We start from the raw sequence: 20696 nt of genomic DNA, 5'->3' as shown, positions 1-20696 counted from the left end.
GTCTTTGAGGAAGAATTACATCAGGCAGGATGTGCAGGATCTACAGACAGACGGCTTCAAAGAGACCGAGGTGCCACCTGAGTGATGAGTGAACTTTAATCATCAAAGTGAGATGGGTGGAGCAGGTCGTGGCCGGGAGGCAATCTGCATTTTAATATCGTTAAAAGTCATTTGATTTGACGGCGTGTGGGGGTATTTTGAGGAGCCAAATATCATCACGGATCAATGATTGGGTGTCGAATTACGGCAAAATAAACACTAACAAGGGCTCGGGATTGGTTCAGTTGGGGTCGGGTTTACTTTAATGATCTTATGATACGAGTTTCTGTAATTTATGATGTGTAAGCCAATCTCATAAGAATATGAAATGATGCAGATCTCACCTTATTTTTCTCGATATCTCGGGATAAAAAAAGCTGGTTTCTCATAACAGGCTCTTTTTTGCTCATTTAGAAAACCAAATAATCACTCAGCACTGTGAAAGGCCAGACCGCACTGACCATACCATACGTCATGATATGATACTTGACGGTACGACTATTGCAATACGATACAGCACGATTCGATACGATTCAATATGACATGATATATACGATATATGAAACACTTATTGTCTCTTTGTGAAAAATGTATTGCATATTTCTCATATTGGACAAGATCTGCATGAAAGACAACATAAATAAGATTTAAGAAAATATATAAATAAAAATGAAGCCATTGTACAACTCATACCACCTTGAGAAACGTTTGAAATGTGGATCGAGTTGGGCACAAATGAGTTTCTAAAACGTCTCGGTTTACATTTGGGGGATTCTGTATCGTCTGCCAGGGGAGCTCTTGCTCAGAGAGGAGGATATGAGAGGGGTCTGACAACACAATCATAATAATAATGAGGTGATGAAGAGGGAGGCTACGCCTATTTGTGTGCTTGTTTCCTGCTTTTGCAACTCTGAGGATTGAAGATAAATAAATTGAGATCTGGAGAAACCACCTGAAATGACTCGTCGTTACCAGAAAATAAAGAGGAACAAAAAATGTATGGATGCATGTTCACTTAGAGCTGATGTCACCATGGAGTCACCATTTTTTTTCAAAAGGAAGGGAACAAGGCAATGTAGTGTACAATTGTGGATTAAAATGCGGATTAAACCTTTTGGATAAACAGGCCCATGTCGACTAAACTCAGTCTGCAGGTTTTAACCTCACAGCAGAGCGATAGAAAAACAGTTGGTTCGTTTAAAGTCTTTATATGTGATTTTTTACACTTAAATCTAATATAAATCAAGTATATCCTCTGAAAATAACTCTGTGAGTAATGACTGTCTACAGTGGGTGTAACACCCGAGTCCCACTGTCTGTGATGTTTTCAGAGTCCTATCTTCAGTTTGTTTACATCGCCAGGACGGCCGGCTGACTCCTCCCCTCGTGTATAAAAGTTGTTTAATTGAGGGACTAGAGAAAAGAAGAATAACATACTGTACTCACTGCTTAACTGTGTTTCTAGATCACGCTCATTTCAGGTAAATTTACATGCAGTGTGAAGATACCAGCATAATAAAGATCGCTAGCATTAGCATGCTAACACAACAATGCAGTGCGAGTTGTTTTGGTTTCATGCTGGTGCTCAACGGCGACATCTGCTGGATCAAAAAATCACATATAAAGCCTTTAAACCTTGTTTCATGTGTGATCCTCTCTGTCACTTTCTTCAAGACAGTCGGTGAAAGTGATTTTTTAAAAATAAAGTTCATGATGTGTTTTATAAATGTAAGAACGCTTAGAGGTGGTTAAAGGTTTCATGTCTTACCTGCTCAAGGGCGACATCTGCTGGATCAAAAAATTGCGTATTCTGCCTTAAAGGGTCATATAAAGAAGGTGGTGACGGACGCATGTGGTTGTTTTTCATGAAAGGCCCTCTTGTGTGTTTGAATACAGTTTTTAAAATGTTTGGGATTTTCCAATGCTGTGTTAATGTTGTCTTTTAATGTGTTTGTGATTGAGTTTGGCTGCTTCCTTCATCAGGTCTCAATTGATAAATATATATTTTTTAATCTCAACAAGACTTCCTGGTTAAATATAGGTTAAACAAAATAATAAACTCCTTGTAGAATTTCTAATAATCATAAATTATTCTGTCATTTATCTATGACTGATTACTCAGGCACACTTTTTCCAGCAGCTCCCTCCTTCACATTGAGAGTGTGCACAAACTTACTGACTTCCTCATATTTCATATCGACACATTATGAGCCCCACTTATGAGCAGCACAAGCTCAAGGCCAACATACACATCATACATTCATAGTTTATTGACAACAAATGGGAAAACCTCCAGACAAAGTTTTGAACTCATTTGATAAATGATCCTGTTGGTGCTAACTGAGCCGGATTCTGGGTCATCCATGGTCCAGAGACGGGTCAGTCTGAGGACCCTGAAGGCAGCTGGCCCTCAGTACCACGTCACCTCCTCTTTGGATGTGGACGGTGCGGTCACAGCTGCTGCTGTTTAGTGAGTTTTGGTGCTGCATCTGTTCATAAATAAAACAGTCTCATAAAATTTCATGAATTGAGAAATAGCTGCGATTTATGTCGTATGAATACTGCAAACATAATTTTCCCTTTACCAGGACTGGTTTTATTTGCAAACGGAACAAATTGGAAGCCAATTTTCTCTTGTCACATAGCTTTTCTGATATTTGTTTATAAGAGCACGTGTTCCAACTTTGGTTTAAAGCTGATTAAACAGACGCTCTCCACAATCAGACGACACAAAGACAAACCACTTCACTAAACTCTACGGCTTTTTAATCCTGTCAACTAAAAATTAAGTTTCTTTTTTGCCCTATAGTGCCCTCATTGTACAGAAATGTAATTTAAAAGCTACCTGGATAACGTTCAAAGATACTCCACTGAGTGCTCAGGTCAATGCAAAGTGCCTAGTAGACTTGCATTTTCCTAATGGCCACAAGGGGGCAACACAAAAGGTTGCAAAAGAAATTGGGATTGTAAAAGAGAAGGTGACCTTACTTCTCCTCAGATTTAGTATTTTATTAAAAAATGTCCTAATGATTGTATCGCCCCAAAGCTATTTTGATGTCTGCTTCAAAACGGTCTGTTTTTATTATTTTGTATTATGGTCCCATTTGAAGTGTTTATGCTAATATTGGCCGATATTAGCATTTGTCATTGTATTAGTTCTCTTTCACCAACAGAGGGCGCTATATGATTACAGCATCCTTTTTCAAGTGTCAAGCAGGGATGCATGTACATGAGCAGTTACTTTCCAGTTGAGTGACCATCGTATTTTTGATATATATCTTTTCCACAAGTTTGTTATAACTGCATTTGAGGGATCAACATAATAAATGTGTTTATCTATTTCTAACAGATCAATTATAGATCTAAGAAAGGTATCGCTATCGGATTTTTTTTCCTCTAGCCAATATAAATATTGGTATCGGCCACAAAATCCCATCGGTCAGGCCCTATAGTAGATTTTAGGGCGAGGCTACCTTATGGTTGACAAGTCTCTTCATCAGCGACCTCTCAATCAGGATGAAATATACATATTATGCCCCATGTGTGGAGGCTGTGATCCTCTGGGCAACGGACCTGGTTCAGGTAAAACCTGTGGCTACTTTCTTGGGTTTGTTCCTCTCTCTCTCTCTGCCTGATTTCCATGATCCTGTCTTTATAACAAAGGCACAGAAAATTCTCCTCTTGGGAGTGTTGGCCGCCCTGGTTGATAGTAAAGATAACAGTCATGTCATTCCAAATCTCAGTTATTCACTTGGTGAGTAAAAGGATTTCATTACATCAAATTTGATTCATCTTAGTCCCATCAACACAGTGACAAAATAATTAAATGAACGACGGTTTAAAAAGTTGAACAGTTTCTGTGTCTGTGTGGAAGCGACAGTTGTGACAAGTTTCCTCCGTTTTTGATTACATTCCCCCAAAGTGACACACCCACTGTGGAGGCCCACTGAGGAGATGATGAGCAGCAGGTTATCTGCAGCTCAGCGTGAGCGTTCCCTCTCTGCAGATATCCTGATTGGCTGATGTGTGTCTGCATGCACGCAGAGGGAGACGCCTTCACAGCCGGCTGCAAGACAACTCCGACTCTGTTCCAAACACCGACTTTGTTGTCAAGTGGAGACGATTGCTCTCTACCTTTCACAAAACAAAAGTGAATGTATTTAAAATCTCCTTTTTAACAGACATAAGTCAAGAAGTGCTTAACGAGAACATTAAAAGTAATAAACCTTCAGGTCGTCGTTTCAGAGCTCCTGTGAGGAAGACTAAAAGACTCCAGGTCTCATTTATAGAGTTTGCAATTAATATATGAAATAGTAATTAGCCCTCAGGTTGCTCTTCTGGCTCTTTAATTGCTCATTTGCACACCTCAGTATTGCACATTATATAACTTAGTAAAAATGTTCATTTTGGTATGAGCTCTTGTCTGATTGCACTGTGATGCACTGTTTGGATATATTCATATTTATATTGTGTTATCATATTTTTTAACTCTGTTTTAACTTTTATTCAGTCCTGATTTTACTGTTGATATTGTCCTTGTCTGTGTTGTCTTCTGTGTGCCCCTGCTGCAAAATGAATTTCCCATCTGAATATAAAAGCTATAAAAATGAGTTGATCACCTGAACCACACTCTAAAAACATGCAAAACTTACATAAAATACAAAAAGAGTGTGTTTCTTTAATCATTTGCAACTAGATATCTAGTTATACAGAAAGATATAACTGTTGCATTCAGTATTGAAATGAAACGCCATTTGAAATATTTCTGTAATCAATCAAAGCGGTGAGGTGCGTTCTGTTCGACTAATGTCATTAAACCTGTTATAAAGGCTTTTTAATTTCCTGCAAAGTGATGTAAATCTACCATTGACAATGGAAACTAAGTAATGGGAAACATTTTGTTTTTTAAGGACTGCAGCACATTGAATTAGTTACAAAGTTTAGTTGTTTTAATATCGTCTCAATTCAATAAAAAATAAACATATCAGTCAAAAAGAGCACACTCAAAGGATGGCAGTATATCATAACCCCATGCAGCTGACGGTGTCTCCTGCAGTTTGTCTTGCTCTTAACTTGGACCCGACTGCAGAAAAAGAATAAACAATCAAAAACCTTTTCATTTACATAGGCTTTAAATTCAATGAGGGTCCCTGAGGCAATTTAAGAAGTGTAGATTAAATTGTTTTTCAATCCCTGGTGAAGACGCAAACATCACGCTGAAAATTGATCAGAAGGAAAATTGGCAGTGGGTTTTTGTTTAGAAGAAAGAAGAGAGAGACCGAAAAATAAAGTGAATGAAGAAGAGAAAAAAACAATAAATATGAAAACAAAAAAAGAAGCTAAACTTTTAAGATAATAGCAGAACATTTTCCTACAGGAGGACCAATTAAATTTAAAGCCTCTGTTCTCTTATCAATGTATATAAAAGTTTATTAAAAGCACCGGCTGCATCCAACTGGAAAAAAGCAGAGTGCTCTTAATTAGGTGATGGAAAAAGCTTTCCAATATAAAAAAAAAAACTGTAGATTAAATGTTGTAAAGTGTATCCATTATCACACCTGCACTCTTTAATTTAATTTGTTATATTTTATATTCTGATTCTTTAACTTGGTTCTTTTCTGAACTTTTTGATATAGGATATAGGATCTCTGCAGTATATCTATATGCTGTATATCTATATATAGTATATCTATTTACAGTGTATCTACTGACAGTAAATCTATTTAGTGTATCTACAATATATCTACAGTATATTTATAGGATGCAAGGTGTCATTTCACTTCAATGTTTATAGGACTACATACTTTTTCAACATTTTAGGAGGGAGGGAATTTAATATTTTCATTGATGACTTGTGCACTTGACAATTACAGTAAGATCTTGAAACTGAACCCAAACCGATGAGCTTTAAAAATGATCCATTGAGCGCCATATCTGGAGGCGACAGTAGCTCATTGTGTAGGGACTTGGGTTGGGAACCAGAGGGTTGCCGGTTGAAGTCCTGGTGCAGACCAAAATACAGAAGTTGGTCTGGTAGCTGGAGAGGTGCCAGAGCACTTTCCGAGTACTGCTGAGGTGCCCTTGAGCAAGGCACCAAATTCCCAACCCCTCTGATACGCTCCCTGTGTAGCAGCCCCACTCTGACATCTCTCCACTAATGCATGTCCACAGGTCCTGTTTGTGCATGTGTGTGATTCAGGCCTATGTGTGTGTCTCTAAAAATAACAGAGGGTAAACCAGAGTTTCCCTCGGTGATTAATAAAGTCAAAATAATAATATTCAATTTAGTCTAAGGCGCTGCTACAACACCAAGTTTATCTTCATTAGATCTACTTCATTCATACCTTTTATTGATGGTTAGAGGGAGGAGCGAGGAGAATCCCTCTCTCTTTTACTGCAGTAGAAGTAATCCTAAAAAGCATTTGATACAGACTCTTATTGACGAGGTTTAAAATAACACATTAAACTGAATATGTTACATTAATAGTTTCATTTTGTCTTCATAACATGAAACATATACAAAGTTCATCATGCCTGAATTATCTCTTTGTTTTCATGTTTGTGGAGTCAACATCCACGTTTTAAAGCAACGGTGAGCTAAAACAAAAACAAAATTGCGACCATCTTTGTTTAAAAAAAAAAAAATGCACTGATTGTCTAACAGCTTCTGGTTGCCTTGCTCGTTTTGTTTTTATTTTTCAAACTTTATTTATACTTGACATGTCATTACATCCAAATATAAAGACTAAACATTCCAAAACATGACATAAGGAGGCGGGAACAGGAATCCAGAATTCATTATCTGTATACAGACAATATCAACCAGTTATGAACAAATCAAGCTGACTAGAAAGAATAAAAGGAGGTATACAGCTTTTAAATAACAAGCTATAAAAAGAGAAGAGACAAGAAAAACAAATAGAAAATGAAATTGTAGGGGGATTTTCAAAAAGTGCACATTTTTCTACTTAATTGGAAAGCCACGTTCTTCTCCAAAAATCTAATAATTGAAGAAACAATAAAAACAGATAAACCAATTAAGAACTGTTACAGTAATAAGAGATAAAAGCCATAAAGGAGGTTCAATCAGTAAAAACGAGCATACAAATAATAAGTAAATTAAACAGAGACGTGAGATAAAAGCATTTATAAAGAAACAGTGCAAACAACTAAAATGAATAAGAGCTGTAAAAGCAGCAGAAGGAAATCAGGGATAGAATAGAATCGAATAGAATAGAATTACTTTATTGATCCCAAACTGGGAAATTGTGGCGTTACAGCAGCAGGTTGTCCAAACACACAATATGAGTAAAAAACACAATATTAGCAAATTTAAACATAATATATTATTAAATACAAAGTAAATAAGCACTAAAAATATCAAAACTAAGAATGTGAATATATACAACCAGGATCTAACTGAGCATTGCTAGTCTTAAATATGAAAGATGAAATGTAAATGTGCACAAACAGAGTTGTAAATGGACAGTATTGACATAAGTTAGGATTAGTAAATGAATAATAATTAATAAGAAAACGTTTTTAATGTAGTCTACATCTATTCAGTAATACATTAGGTCCCTGCTGTGTCTATTTAAACGCTGGGAACATTGTACCTGTACCACCATGATCAGATACCAGACTTGGCCAATCGGAGATCACAACAAACCTGCCGTGATGACAGTCTGCGCGCTCATTGGATGTTCTTCTTGTGACGCGCTGCGGAAGTGAACACTGATTGGTGACACGCCAGACTTTATCTCAGTACACACCCCCTTCCACTCGCTGCTGTACCAGAAAACGGGCAACAAACGCAGGTACAGTGCGATTTTAATATCACAAATTCAACTTTAATCAGAACTGAGACAGAACTGTGAAGTTATTTAAAAGTATGACGATGTTAGGCTGTCATTTGAGTCTGTTAGTTTAACAAAACATCGAGCTTTTCGTGGAGTTATCAGCCCTAACGGAGGGTGAGGAGGTTACATAAACGCGACAGCTGGAGCTCTTTGACGTAACTGATGTACATGCGTTGTTTTTTAAAACCTTTTATATGTTTATTTTTATGCATTTCTGTCACCTCTAATTGGGGACGGTTTTTTTTTTGTGTGTAACTTAATTGATGAAGTCTGGAGTCAGGATTGAGTCACCTTGCAGGGATCAGAGGTTCTCTTTGTAGTCATTGATATTATGATACATTTTAACATCTTGTGTCACTGACTGTATCAGAGTGGAGTTATGATGGAGCAGTTCTGGGGGGATATGTGTCAAAAGAAATGTGTGTGCACCTTTTACAGAAGAGCAACGAAAATGATTTAATAACAGCATTAAATAAAGTGTCTTTAGATACAGAAATTGCTCATTCTCATACATTTATTTTAAATCGGCTATAAAGTCAGATATTGAGGAGAGCAGGCCTGACCTACTTCATGACACCAAATATATAGGAGGAGTCAATTAGATGATCTTTAATCAGAGGGCAGAGGAAGTTAAAGACAGACAAAAACAACAAACAAAGAGCTTTTTGTGTTAGTTATGATTTAAACTTGGTCACAATAAACATCAGCTCAAATCCTTTCATTGTGTTGCTAAGTATATTCACTGTTAGCATGCAGGAACAACCGCTTTACATGTTTGTTTCTAACATGTTGAGCTCTAATCAACGTTATTTCTCGATCTCAAAAACAGTCATTTCTAAAGGAAAAAAGAAAATCAATGAACAGGCCTACTTTGCAGGCTTACACAATAACAGACGTGTGAAACTGTGCTTTTAACGTCATGCACATGATAGTGTGTGAAAAACCTTTTATTTGTTCTTTTTACAGCTTTTAAATTTTTACAAACAACAGTCCTGTTTAAAAAGAAGAAGAATATTTGTTCTTTTTCTAGCAGGGAAAACACACTAAACGGTGTCTCTTGTCCAGCGGTGCCCTGCAGCAATACAGTAAAAGACAGAACAAAACAACATATAAAACAGTTCAAATAATTACAAATACAATCACAAACACACACACACACACACTGATTCTTAACTGAAGCGCTCCTTCTGTAATGTTCTTTCTGTGTTTCTCTTTACAGATTCAATCATGGATCTGGTGCTGAATGTTGCAGACTACCACGTCCTCACCCCGTACGTGTACCCCGCGTCGTGGCCCGAGGACGGGGCCCTGCGGCAGATCATCAGCCTGCTGGTGCTGACCAACCTCGGGGCTGCCGTCCTGTACCTGGGCCTCGGAGTCATCGCCTACTTCTTCGTCTTCGACCATAATCTGATGAAACACCCGCACTTCTTGGAGGTATTAAACCTTGTCTCTCCTTTTTATGATCCGGTGGAGTAATAAACTGAGAGTGCGAGGCGAACACTTCGCCAAACGCAAAGTAATCAATTGAACTTTGCATTTACAACCTGCAGAATAAAATGAAACCTTATTATGTAATCAGTAACAACGTTTTCAAGCATCTTCAGCTGACTGCTACAACAGTAACAACACTAAATCATAACAGCAAGAAGACACTTTTACATCACACAAAAAATCAAATACTTTAATAACACCAACAGTCCAGACAGCAGCCTGACTCAGCAATGATTATGAATCATATTGAAGTCAATTTTCAATGATCAATATCTTTAAATGCTCCGTTTTTCTTCCCTAGAATCAAGTCCAGAGGGAGATCAAATATGCAATGACCTCTCTTCCCTGGATCAGCATTCCCACGGTGGCCTTGTTTTTCGCTGAAGTTCGAGGATACAGCAAACTGTACGACAATGTCAGCGACTCTCCGCTGGGTAAGACTGAACAAACCTGCTCCGAGTTGTTCTGTAATGTTCTTTTTTTTTCCTGTGGATTTGTCCTCAGGCTTTAAACCCTGAGCACCCTCTTGTTCTTGTTGATGATGACAGTCTTGTGTGCTTTCAGGTTGGCCCGGCCTCTTCCTCAGTATGATGTCCTTCCTTTTTTTCACCGACATGTGTATCTACTGGATCCATCGCTTCCTGCATCATAAGCTGATCTACAAGGTGAGTGCAACTATACTTTCCTTAGGCCAGGCAGACAGTGTATGTTTATGTAGATGTGATCTACATGTCATCTCATGCTGCACAAATGAATCGTTTACGACGCACAACCAAAGCCAAACAGATCTAAGTGTGTTTCAGCTGTCTCGTATGCACGGCTTAAATACAAACATCTTCAAAAACACTCTCGTTCACATCACCAACAAACACAAGCTAGCCAACAAGCTAAGTGAAAACAAATATTCCTTGGTAGCTGGAAATCCGCTGCTTTTTCCTGCCATCTTTTCTCCTATTCATATCTTCAGTGATTCAGTAGGAGGAGGGAGGACAGAAGGGGAGGTGTAATCAGGTAATAAAAAGGCCTGAAGTTGGGGAATTGGATCGTGACCCCAAAATTTTTACATTTTTAAAAATGGAGTCCCTAGTTTACGGCATGTGCCCATTGTTTGTTGGCTATAGTCCTTGTTGCAGAGTGTGGGTTTGGGCCCTTTGCTGCGGTTCAATCCTGCACAAAAAGTTAGCTCTTAGCTCTGCAATTTGATCAGTAAAATATTTGTAAGAGGATACTACAATGTGACAGGTTTGCACACATACAATCCGGTTGGAAGCAACTGATCGGACTGTGGTCAGCCCTCGTGCCTTCCTGTACATATAAAATGATTTGTGATCGAGCTGGAATTCAGTCTGACTTCAAAATCAGTTGTGGGTTTCAAATATCCAGTTTATGATGGCGTTGGGGTCTGTCTTTCCTAAAAGTTAAGAAAATGTATGTGCATTTTAACTTCAAGACTTTGTTAATTTGACACTAAACTAGAAAAAGGTTTTCTTACCTTGTTGACTCTGTCAGTATCAAAGAATCCATCTTCAATATCTTAAGAAAACGAGCATGTTTCAAAGGTTTTAAGAGTTCATAACCCAGCTTACTAAAAACATATTTTTCTACTTTCATCTCGTCGTCTCTTGTCGTGCAAGTGATTTCGGTTCTATGTGTCCAGAGTTCATTTATGAACTGAAATGTGTTGTTTTTCAGAAGCCTGAAAACCAAATAGTATGAGTCACAGAAAATAATCTTTTTTTTTTAAAACACAACTTTCTCTTTTTCTGTCCGCTTTGGTCTTTAATCCTGAACAGTTATTCCACAAGCCGCACCACTTATGGAAGATCCCCACTCCCTTCGCCAGCCACGCCTTCCATCCAGTGGACGGCTTCATGCAGGGTCTCCCGTACCACATCTACCCGTTCCTCTTCCCCCTCCACAAGGTGCTCTACCTGGCCCTCTACGTTTTCGTCAACATCTGGACCATCTCCATCCACGACGGGGACTACCGCGTCCCCAGCGGTCTGACGGACGTCATCAACGGCTCCGCCCACCACACTGACCACCACCTGTTCTTCGACTACAACTACGGACAGTACTTCACTCTGTGGGACCGCCTGGGGGGCTCCTACAGGTACCCCTCCGCTCTGATGGGGAAGGGGCCTCATGATCTGATCCGGAAACTTCAAGCAGAGGGGAAGTTGGGGGATGACGGAGTGAAGGCGAACGGGCAGGGGAACGGACACGCTCAGAGATCTAAGGAGGAGTAAGAGTGGATCTTTTCTGAAAGTGATTTTTATTTTTGTAAGGACAATGAACTCTACAGATCCTCAGCCTGGAAACATGTCAGAACTTCACTTTAAATTCTTGCCAAATAAGATGATTTGAGATGTTACTGTGGGATAAAATGAACACACGTCTTACCTTTAGGTGATGTCAAGAGCAAGCTATGGATTTACATCAATCATGCCAATAGATACAGAGCACACTGACGTCTGGATTTTTGCATTATTGTCTTGCAGTGCATATATTCTGAGAGCTGGATGATTCAGTGAATCTCTGCTTATTCCACAGACGAGATTAGCACACAAACTTTTTTGCAAATTCATGCTGGACAGGAATCAGATTCGGGCCCTATAGCTGCTCTAATGTTCAGCACAGATTATGAGGTAATATGAGGATTTACAGATCCAATCTTAAAACCTCCTAAATGACTCGCTGATTCATCGATGCTGCCCAATTAATTTAGGATTCCACACTGGATGGATAATAATACTTTCTAAGCCTGACCATATCAGCAAATAACAAAGTTAGGTAGTTTATTGAAAGAAAACTAACAGAATGAAAATTACGACAGCAAATTGTTGTCAGTCTCTTCTCTGTTTGCATGAATTTGGTTCGGATGGAAGGCATTTTTTATACTCGTATTTTTGTTAATCAACTTCTGATAATTATGGTAAGCCTTGGAGCCTTGGGAATGCGTTCACAAAGGATCAGTTTCATGTAAATCTTGGATAAAACTTAGTTTGTCACTTTGAATAAAAATGTGTAAAACCCCACTGTTATTAACAATCTGGAGGTTTACTCACAGGACAAGGTGACAGAGTACTGTAGTTTACTTCCAGATGCTCAGCGTTGCTTCCTCAGGTAGAGATCTTAAGGCCTCTTGGTGCAGGTTAGAAGTTAAAAGGCTACTAAGGGGAAAATGTTGTGCAGCTAACAGCATCCAGTGGATGTGGACATGTAAGCATCGGCCATAAACAAGCGACATTTTTCATCCATTTTTAATCAGCTCAGTCATTTAATAGCTGCAGATTTTATCATTAAAAGCTGTAGTCAGGGTGCAGGTGGAGTAGTGGTTGGTGCCCTGACCAGTGTGCGGGGACTGTGGTCCTTCAAGTGGGCAGCCCAGGTTCGTGTCAGACCCCACCCCCCTGGTATCTGACTCTGTCCACTGTCCTATCTCTAAAGTAAAGGTGTAAAAAAAGCCCCCAAATAAACCTTAAAAAAACAAAAGCTGTAGTCAACATTAAGTGTCACAAACACTAAAATCATGAATTGTGAGTCAGACTTAAAGGATAAAACTCTACAAGTGCTGTAATTGTTTCCTGGAAAATGACTCTTGAATACTTTGCTCTTCTTGAACTCTTAAACTCAAATCGGTCTAGTCAACAGCGAAAAATCTGATTGGTGAACTAAACTTGGTGCCACTAATGGAGACAAAAACTTGCTTTGATTGGGCGACAAATGTATCATTTTAAGCTAAAAAAATGTGATGAGAAAACTTTGTTGGGTTTGTTTGTTGCACATTCTCCAAGCATTGTTCATGTACACTAATGCTAATTACAAGGCCCCGATCATAATTACAGAACAGATTTTAGCGGTGCAGGAATCAGTGATCTGGGAAATTCTGGAGTTAATTCCATTAACTTTAGTGTTTTGTAGTTTCTTATCAAAGTTTTCCAGTGGGTGAACATGGATGCAAACGGAGGAAGATAACATTATTTAGCTACATTTTAATTACACGCTTCATGTTTTCTTTCTTTCGATTGAAAAGTTTGCATTATTAACAGTTTGAGAACTTAAAAAAAAACCTCTGCTATCACTGTTCTTGAACAGAAAGAGTACTTAGAAGATGAAAATAAATGATTCATCCATTTTAAAATGACTCTGATGATTTTTTGTGTTCATACTTTCAAGGTTTAGAAATAGAAGTTTGACCCAAACTATGATAACTCAAGGTCCATATATTAGATTTATCAAAGGTTTAAAAGCTCCAGAAAGCTCATGAAAGTCTGTTTTATTCCGACTTCTCATCTGTTGTGCCTTAAAAAAGTAACAAGAATCCAACTCAAGGTCCACCTTCCACCAGTTTTTGGAGCTTTTAACTGTATTACACAGTCTCCATATGCAGAAAAGGTGAGATTTAGACCCAGAACACTTTAAAGGTCACATGTTATGCAAAAAACACTTCAAATGTGTCTCTAGTCTGTCTACAAACCCCCCAATGATGAGAAAAGTCCATCCTCTCCATCTTTTTCCTGATCCACTTTTCAGAAAATGTGTGCTTAAAAAGGCTGTTTTGGAGATTTCCCCTTCATGACATCACAAAGGGCAGTAGCCGCTCCCCCAGGTGGGTGACACTCCCACAGCGAGGTGTTTGTTCTGCCCTCTGAGTCTGCCTTCTCAACGTAAACAATAGGACATGGAGCGAGAAAGCACCGAGTACACCCAAGCCCTTCCAGAGAGGGGGCGTGGTCAGACACAACTCATTTACATATTTAAAGGTACAGACACAGAAACAGCCTGTTCTGAGCAGGGCTGAAATAGAGGGGTTTATAGACATGATCAAATACAGGATCAGAGTGGATTTAGAACAAGAAACTTCACACATGTTTTGAGGAGCTCTGAGACTTATTTAAACTGGTTGAAGAGGAGGAGAATATGTCACCTTTAAAACTTGACTCACAGCCCAAACAGAATGAATTCATACCAGTTACAAAGATATGTAATGCAATCAAAAGCTCTGAAGAAAAGCTGGACAGGTGTACTTTACATATAATTTTTATTGAATAAAAAGTTTGCAGTCCTAAAAATCATATTTACAGTTTATTCTTGCATGCAACTAAATGCTAATTTGAATAACTATTGCTAATGACCTTGTCTATCATTGTTTAAGCATGAAAACTGCACTTCAATCAAGTGTGAAAGTGTAAAATGGAGGCAGCAGACAAAATAACATGCAGTAACAAAATTGATTCTTTGACTTTTGTTAACAATCATGTATACATTCAATATGTTGTATACATGCAGGAAAAACATACATTTATAAAGCCAACTTTTCAGAATCTTGGGTCTTACATCCCAAAGAAACTGAAAAACCAGAAGAGCAGCAAACATGGTTTAAAGCGATAGTATCTAGAGGTAGATCTAGAAGAAAGAAAAGGCTTTCTACACATGCAGATGTCCCGGTACATCCAGTCCATGTGAACAGACAGACTTTGTGCAGCGTCATCATTTTCAGTGACTGACGATAATCTCAGCAGAAGAAAAAGGGCATCCAGAGGAAAGACCTCATGGCTGTCCCTGCTGCTACACCTGCCAGTAATCCCAGAGCGAGGTTCTCCATCACTCCATCAAACGGGTCCCTCTGCACGATCACCTGGTGGGTGCCTGAGAGGAAACACAACAGGGACGACACAAATAAATGCTTGCTGAATCATCCATGGTGGGCAAATCGGAGAAAAGGAGGAGCCAAGGTATGTCAACCACTGTTTGACTTGATCGACAGTCTGCTTCTTTATGTCCCTCATCAAATGTGGGCCACAAACCTTTTTAACTTGTGTTTGGATGGTCTCTTACATAATTATTCTTTACATCTTTATCCCCTAAAACACAAGTTTAGATGTTTTATAAGTTGATGGTTTTAATTGTTACTGATGTTAGGGGCTGCTGCAGCACCCTCAGCACCCCTACATCCTGCATCCCTGCTTTGTATTGAAGTTCCTATCTCTATCTATCTACGCTAACTAGCCTAAATAAATCAAGATGTATTTTTTGTATCATGCACAAACTGACACACAGCAAAAAATACCCTGAAACCTGACAATGGCCAAGGCCTCGGGTTCATGTGCAAAGTTTGATTCTGTCTACTCACTGTGGTTAGTGTTTAGCTCTATAAGCACCGCACGGCGAGCATGCAGTGTGGCTTAACTCAAACGCTCTACCTTTTAATCAGGCAGGCGCGTGGAGGTGAAAGTGCGCGCAAAGTCTGAGAAATGGAGGATAAAATAACACTCAAACTTTATTTAGTTTTCTGCATTTCACTGATTTATGTAGGATTTACACCATCGACAGCACAGAGGAGGAGGGATAGGGAGGCGGCTATAGGATCCGCAGCTTCTGAGGTAGCCCAAGTTTTTGTGCATGCATATGTGTGTTTGTTTACGTTGTTTGATTTGTGCTCCGTGTACGTCCGTTGATTGCATTTGATTAATGTATGCATGCATGCATACACCTCCTGCCGTGGTCTGAAAGTTTGCAAAGTTGTTGTAGTGATGAGTTTGTTGATTCTGGGAGATGACAGAAGTTCTGTGGGGATGCATGGCAATATGTTGTAAACAAATCTGTGATATGGGAACGAAATAGAAACATATGGAATACATAAATAAATAGCTCAATAATGTTGTTAAAAATGGAAAGTTATTGCTTCAAAGCCTTGTGTGCGGTAGTTTGAAAGCTTTCAAAGTGAGTCAGTCATGAAGGTGTAGTTTAGTCCTGGTTACAGCCGCTGGCTTCTGACTCAGTATTTCAAGTTTCATGAGGCTTAATGGTTAAATTACTGTTGCTTTGCTTGATCCCTTACAATGCATGATTTTTCTTGATCAGTGGTCACACGTTTTATATAACATGGATCTAAAAGTGATGAAGTAAAATCAAGAAGGGCATGAAATAGAAATACTTGAGCTGAAACACATGGGCCCAGATATTTAGAGTTTTGGGGTTTATAAAGCCTACTTTGTGACTTTCCACTACTGGGCAATGTTTTGAAGTTTGTGTAGCATCTATAGGCCTAGCTAACATGAGATACTCAAACTCAAACCAGATTGTAAGAAAGGTATTCTGTTGAACAAATAAACCATTGAATCAATAGAATTAAAAGCAAAAATTGATGGTATTTGGATTTTACATATTTGATTATTCGGTGATGTTGTTGGGGCGGCTGTGGCTCAGTTGGTAGAGTCAGTTGTCTCATAACTGGAAGATTGAGGGTTCGAGCCCCAGAGTGCAGCATGGGTTTGAATCAAACCTGTGGCTATGGCTCAGTTGGGTTGTCGACTAAGCAGAAGGTCTGGGGTTCGAGTCCATTTAGCTTTAGAGCACGTAGGTCTGAAGGTTTTTTTCAGCTGTATAACATCTGTTGGGGGATATTGAACCCTTTGTTCTGTTGGCCTGAAAGAGGTGAATAATGTATCATGTCTAGTGTGTTTTTTCCCCCAGTGGCTGAGAGGTTTCACTTTTGGGTTTCCTACATCACTAAGGTAACATACCAGGTCCTGCTCCAGGTGTGATGTAGACTGTGTGGTATCTGTTGATGGGGACTTCCTGGTAGGAGTCATCATACGGGTCATATGTGAACACCTTGAACGAGAAGAAAACAAAGATTTTCAACACAAGAGGTGGAAACATCAAACAGCAGTGAGAGTGAAGAGATCATGTTTGAGCTCACAAAGAGAACACGGATCACTCACCGGGTTTCTCCTGGTCTCGAGCAGAGACATTTTCCATGCTCTGAAAAAAAAAAAAAGATGAAGACATGAACAAGGATGAGGAGCTGATGGATGGGTTAGAGAGGAGGCCGAGCAGACGAGACGAGTGTGTGTAGAGAGAGAGAGAGAGAGAGAGAGAGAGAGAGTACTTACATGGATTCATCCTCGCTGTTGGCACACAGGTTCACATTTGAGCCGTCTCTGAGCTGAATCCCGATGCGGTTCTCCTTGGGATTACTCTCTGGTGGATTAACATCTAGAGCCCAAAAAACAAGTTAGAGAAGTTATCATGCCAGTTTCACCTCTTTTCATTTGGTCAAAACTTCTTTTTAGGAGAATTCTGTTTGGGTTATTTGGACTGTAGAGTTGTCATTTGAAAAATTTGAAGTTGTGAGACAAGTTTCATGATAATAAAGTACACTTTTAAATAATACGCTGACTCATGGATACATCTTGAATCCCTAATTTAAAAATGTTTTTGATCCATGCCACCTTTCCTTGCATCATTTAAAATATCTTATCACATTGGACATGCCAGAAAGCTTACAGGATATGAGTTTTACCTCCACATTCCAGTCCAGATCTCACATCCACACACGTTGTTTTGAGGCTGACGCGGTGCTCCAAATCTCGCCTGCTCTCAGATTTGTAGAAGCAGAGACTCCCGTCTATCCAAAGGTCACACCAGTTTAACTTCCAGCGTTTGAGGACAGAAGCTGGAGGAGAGACATCGCACAGTGTACTGTTAGAGGTTGTCCTGAAGGAGGAGCTGTAATAGTTATAATTGAGGGGTTATTAAAGTGTGTTTTTTAAATAATGAATTAGTTGGTTTTGTTTTGATGATGTGCTTTTGATGAAGTCCTTTTTCTAGAAGGTTCATCCTCGTTGATGGTCGAGGGTAAGCCACTTAAACTCAACAATTAACGAGATTATAAGTTACAAAGGTTAGAGTTTGGTTTTAGTTGTCTCTTTCTAGAAAATACTCTCTGCAGCATTGCATGAGAAGAAGAAAGTTCTACCATGGAGAAGCAGCACAAATATCTTTAAAAAAGCAAAGTAATCAGGGTGTAGGGAGCCTAGTGGTTGGTGCATGCTCCCCATGTACAGAGACTGAAGGCGTCCAAAGCAGACGGCCCAGGTTCAAAGAAAGACGTGCGGAAGATGTAAAAGTGCGGGAAAGACTTCTTTCCTGTATGTCATTCCCCGTTCTCCCTACCCAATGTCCTGTCTCTCCAATAAAGGCACAAAAAGCTAATCTTAAAAAATAAATCTTAAAAAAAAAGAAAAATGGAAGTAATCATCCAAAAGAACCTAAGATGTATGGTTAACTTGTTCAACACTAAACAAGTTCTTACTTTGATTTGACCATTCAGGTAAACAACATCAATATCAATGAGTTTTGATCCTTATCGCTCGGTAGGGCTGAGAGTTTTCAACAACCCCACGATACGATACATATCCTGATATACATTGATTTTGGATAATGACCATGTCCAACACAGAATTCACTACAACAGCTGTTCTTTATTGTTCAGAATAACAGCAGGCGTTAGGATCCTACAACTTTAAACATTTAAATTCAGGTCCTCAGATATCCTATAGGATAGAGATACATTAAAATCCCAGAGCTATGGCTAATGTGTTATCACAACACCAAAGGTCAATTGTCCCTCCAAACTGTCCTCACAGCTTTGCAGCCATTTCCATTCTGCATCAATACATGTATTTACAAAGAGCACATGACGATATATTGCCACATTGATTTTTTGAGCGCAGCCCTAGCACTGACACGTTTTGTGTATTATGATTTGATAAACATATAAAACATAATATTTTACAATGCAGATTGTGTCCAGCAGTGATTGAAATTGATCAAATCTTGACTTAGAGCTTCTCATCATAACAGCAGAAGATGTAAATGCAAAGGTAAACATCATATGAGTCCTGTTAGTACTCACTCTGTCTCCAAAGCCAGCCCGACTTCATGAGCGCCATGTTCCTCTGCTGTTGTCTTTGTCTGATAATGATGATAATCCAGAAGAAGCAAAAGGATGAATTCAAGAATTTAAGTGTTTTCTGGTAGATTGATTAGTTTGTTTTGGACTTCCTTGTCTCTGTTTATATCTCCTTCTAGTGAGGTAATGGTAGATTTATGTAGAAGGGACTAAGACTGACTCACAGGATCATTGTGGATTAACTCTGTTTAACCACGCCTCCTCCTCCTCTTCTTCTTCTCTCACCTTTCTGGCTCTTTCTTCATTGATTTCTCCCTCTGACTTTTACCACCATGTGTCGTGCAATGTTTATGTGTTTGAATAATCTTATTACATGCCCATCACATGACCTCATGTGAGCCGTGGGCCATTCAGTTCTGTGCACATTTATAGAAACGTGTACATTTTAATCCCGGCACTGAAATAACAGCATGAGGATTAGCCTAATTGTAACCGTGCTCAGGTCAGTTATGAGACTCTTCCTGGGATGTCTCATGACATCATTTCCTTTTTATAGCTCAGAGAAAACCCTGGACTGCTCTGTGTCAGTCACCTGGTTATATATTTACATTTCTAAATTTAGAACCAGAACTTTTGTCATTTTCTTCTGGAAAGTAAAAGACACAATCTGTGGTTTAGTGTTGGGGATGGGGGGTTGGCCGATTAGCCCCAAATCTCCCTCTTCACATCCTAATGTTGGCAGGAATGGGCTATGAAAGTTAATTTCAACTTCCCTCAGTAGTCAGAGGTGCTGCTTGTCAACAGACAAGGAAGAGGCAACTGCTTGGGGCCCCAGGCCAGTAGGGGGCCCCAAAGGGCTGATAAACTATAAACCACAGCAGTGACTCAAAATGTGCAAAGTTTGAAACCTCCCTAATGAGGCCCCATCTGAAAGCACTCACTCATAAATGACTGCCTCCTAAATATGGACAAGAGACACTTTAATAACATCACTTCCACTAAAAATGTTGTTGTTGTCACATTATTTTTAACGGGGATAAATTCCAGTTGGAGGGGCTCCTTGTGAATTTTTGCCTTTGGCCCCAACAGACTCCAGAATTGCTACTGTCGGTATCGAGCATTCGGTCTGTTTTAGGGGCGGTTGTTGGTGGAGTCGGTCGTCTCTCAACCGGGAAGTCTGGGGTTTGATCCCCAGCTCCTGCAGCCACATGTCCGACGTATCCTTGGGCAAGACACTTAAACTCAAGTGTGTGAATGTGTAGGTGTGACCTGCAGTTTAAAAGCACTTTGAGGAGTCAGAAGACTAAAAAAGTTTCTATATAAGCTCAAGTCCATTTATCATTTAAATAGCAAAGTGTGCTTATTATTTGGTTTTATTTAAGGAAACATCTTTCCCGCCCCTGCTTGATTCTGATTGGCCGGTGAGGGAGAAGTGACATTGAGGAGTGTGGTGGTGTTTCAGAAGTAGAACTGTGAGCAAAGACACCAGATGCTGAGGGTGTACTCGCAAACTTACCAATTCTGTGTCCTGAGAGGATAATGCTGTAATGAAGGTAGAAATGTGAGATCAACTGAGATCTTCACTGCTGCCTTTCTTCTTC

At 39.3% G+C, this 20696-nt stretch overlaps 2 protein-coding genes across 3 annotated transcripts; one reads left to right on the top strand and one right to left on the bottom strand.

Moving 5' to 3' along the window:
- Window positions 1-7734: 7734 nt before the first annotated feature.
- sc5d (sterol-C5-desaturase) lies at window positions 7735-13539 on the top strand. Of its 2 annotated transcripts, none has more exons than XM_020654726.3 (5): window positions 7735-7856; window positions 9118-9335; window positions 9694-9826; window positions 9957-10057; window positions 11186-13539. In XM_020654726.3, the coding sequence occupies exons 2-5, from the start codon at window positions 9126-9128 to the stop codon at window positions 11639-11641; spliced, it is 900 nt and encodes a 299-aa protein (XP_020510382.1). In that variant the 5' UTR covers window positions 7735-7856; window positions 9118-9125; the 3' UTR covers window positions 11642-13539. The 2 variants fall into 2 exon arrangements, with proteins under 2 accessions (XP_020510382.1, XP_029137193.1); XM_029281360.2 differs by lacking the exon at window positions 7735-7856 and adding an exon at window positions 7920-8062.
- Window positions 13540-14193: 654 nt separating this feature from the next.
- Window positions 14194-19394, bottom strand: plekhb1 (pleckstrin homology domain containing B1). The gene is made up of 6 exons (XM_020654721.3): window positions 19099-19394; window positions 17704-17856; window positions 17294-17396; window positions 17123-17162; window positions 16922-17012; window positions 14194-15044 (listed from the first exon to the last, which is right to left on the bottom strand). Exons 1-6 carry the CDS (start codon window positions 19133-19135, stop codon window positions 14911-14913), a joined length of 558 nt encoding a protein of 185 aa, XP_020510377.1. The 5' UTR covers window positions 19136-19394; the 3' UTR covers window positions 14194-14910.
- Between the last annotated feature and the right edge of the window lie 1302 nt (window positions 19395-20696).

Source organism: Labrus bergylta, chromosome 14 (assembly GCF_963930695.1).
Source record: "Labrus bergylta chromosome 14, fLabBer1.1, whole genome shotgun sequence".
Lineage (NCBI taxonomy): Eukaryota > Metazoa > Chordata > Actinopteri > Labriformes > Labridae > Labrus > Labrus bergylta.
The sequence above is the reverse complement of the archived record's forward strand: the minus strand, read 5'-3'. Positions and strand labels throughout refer to the sequence as shown.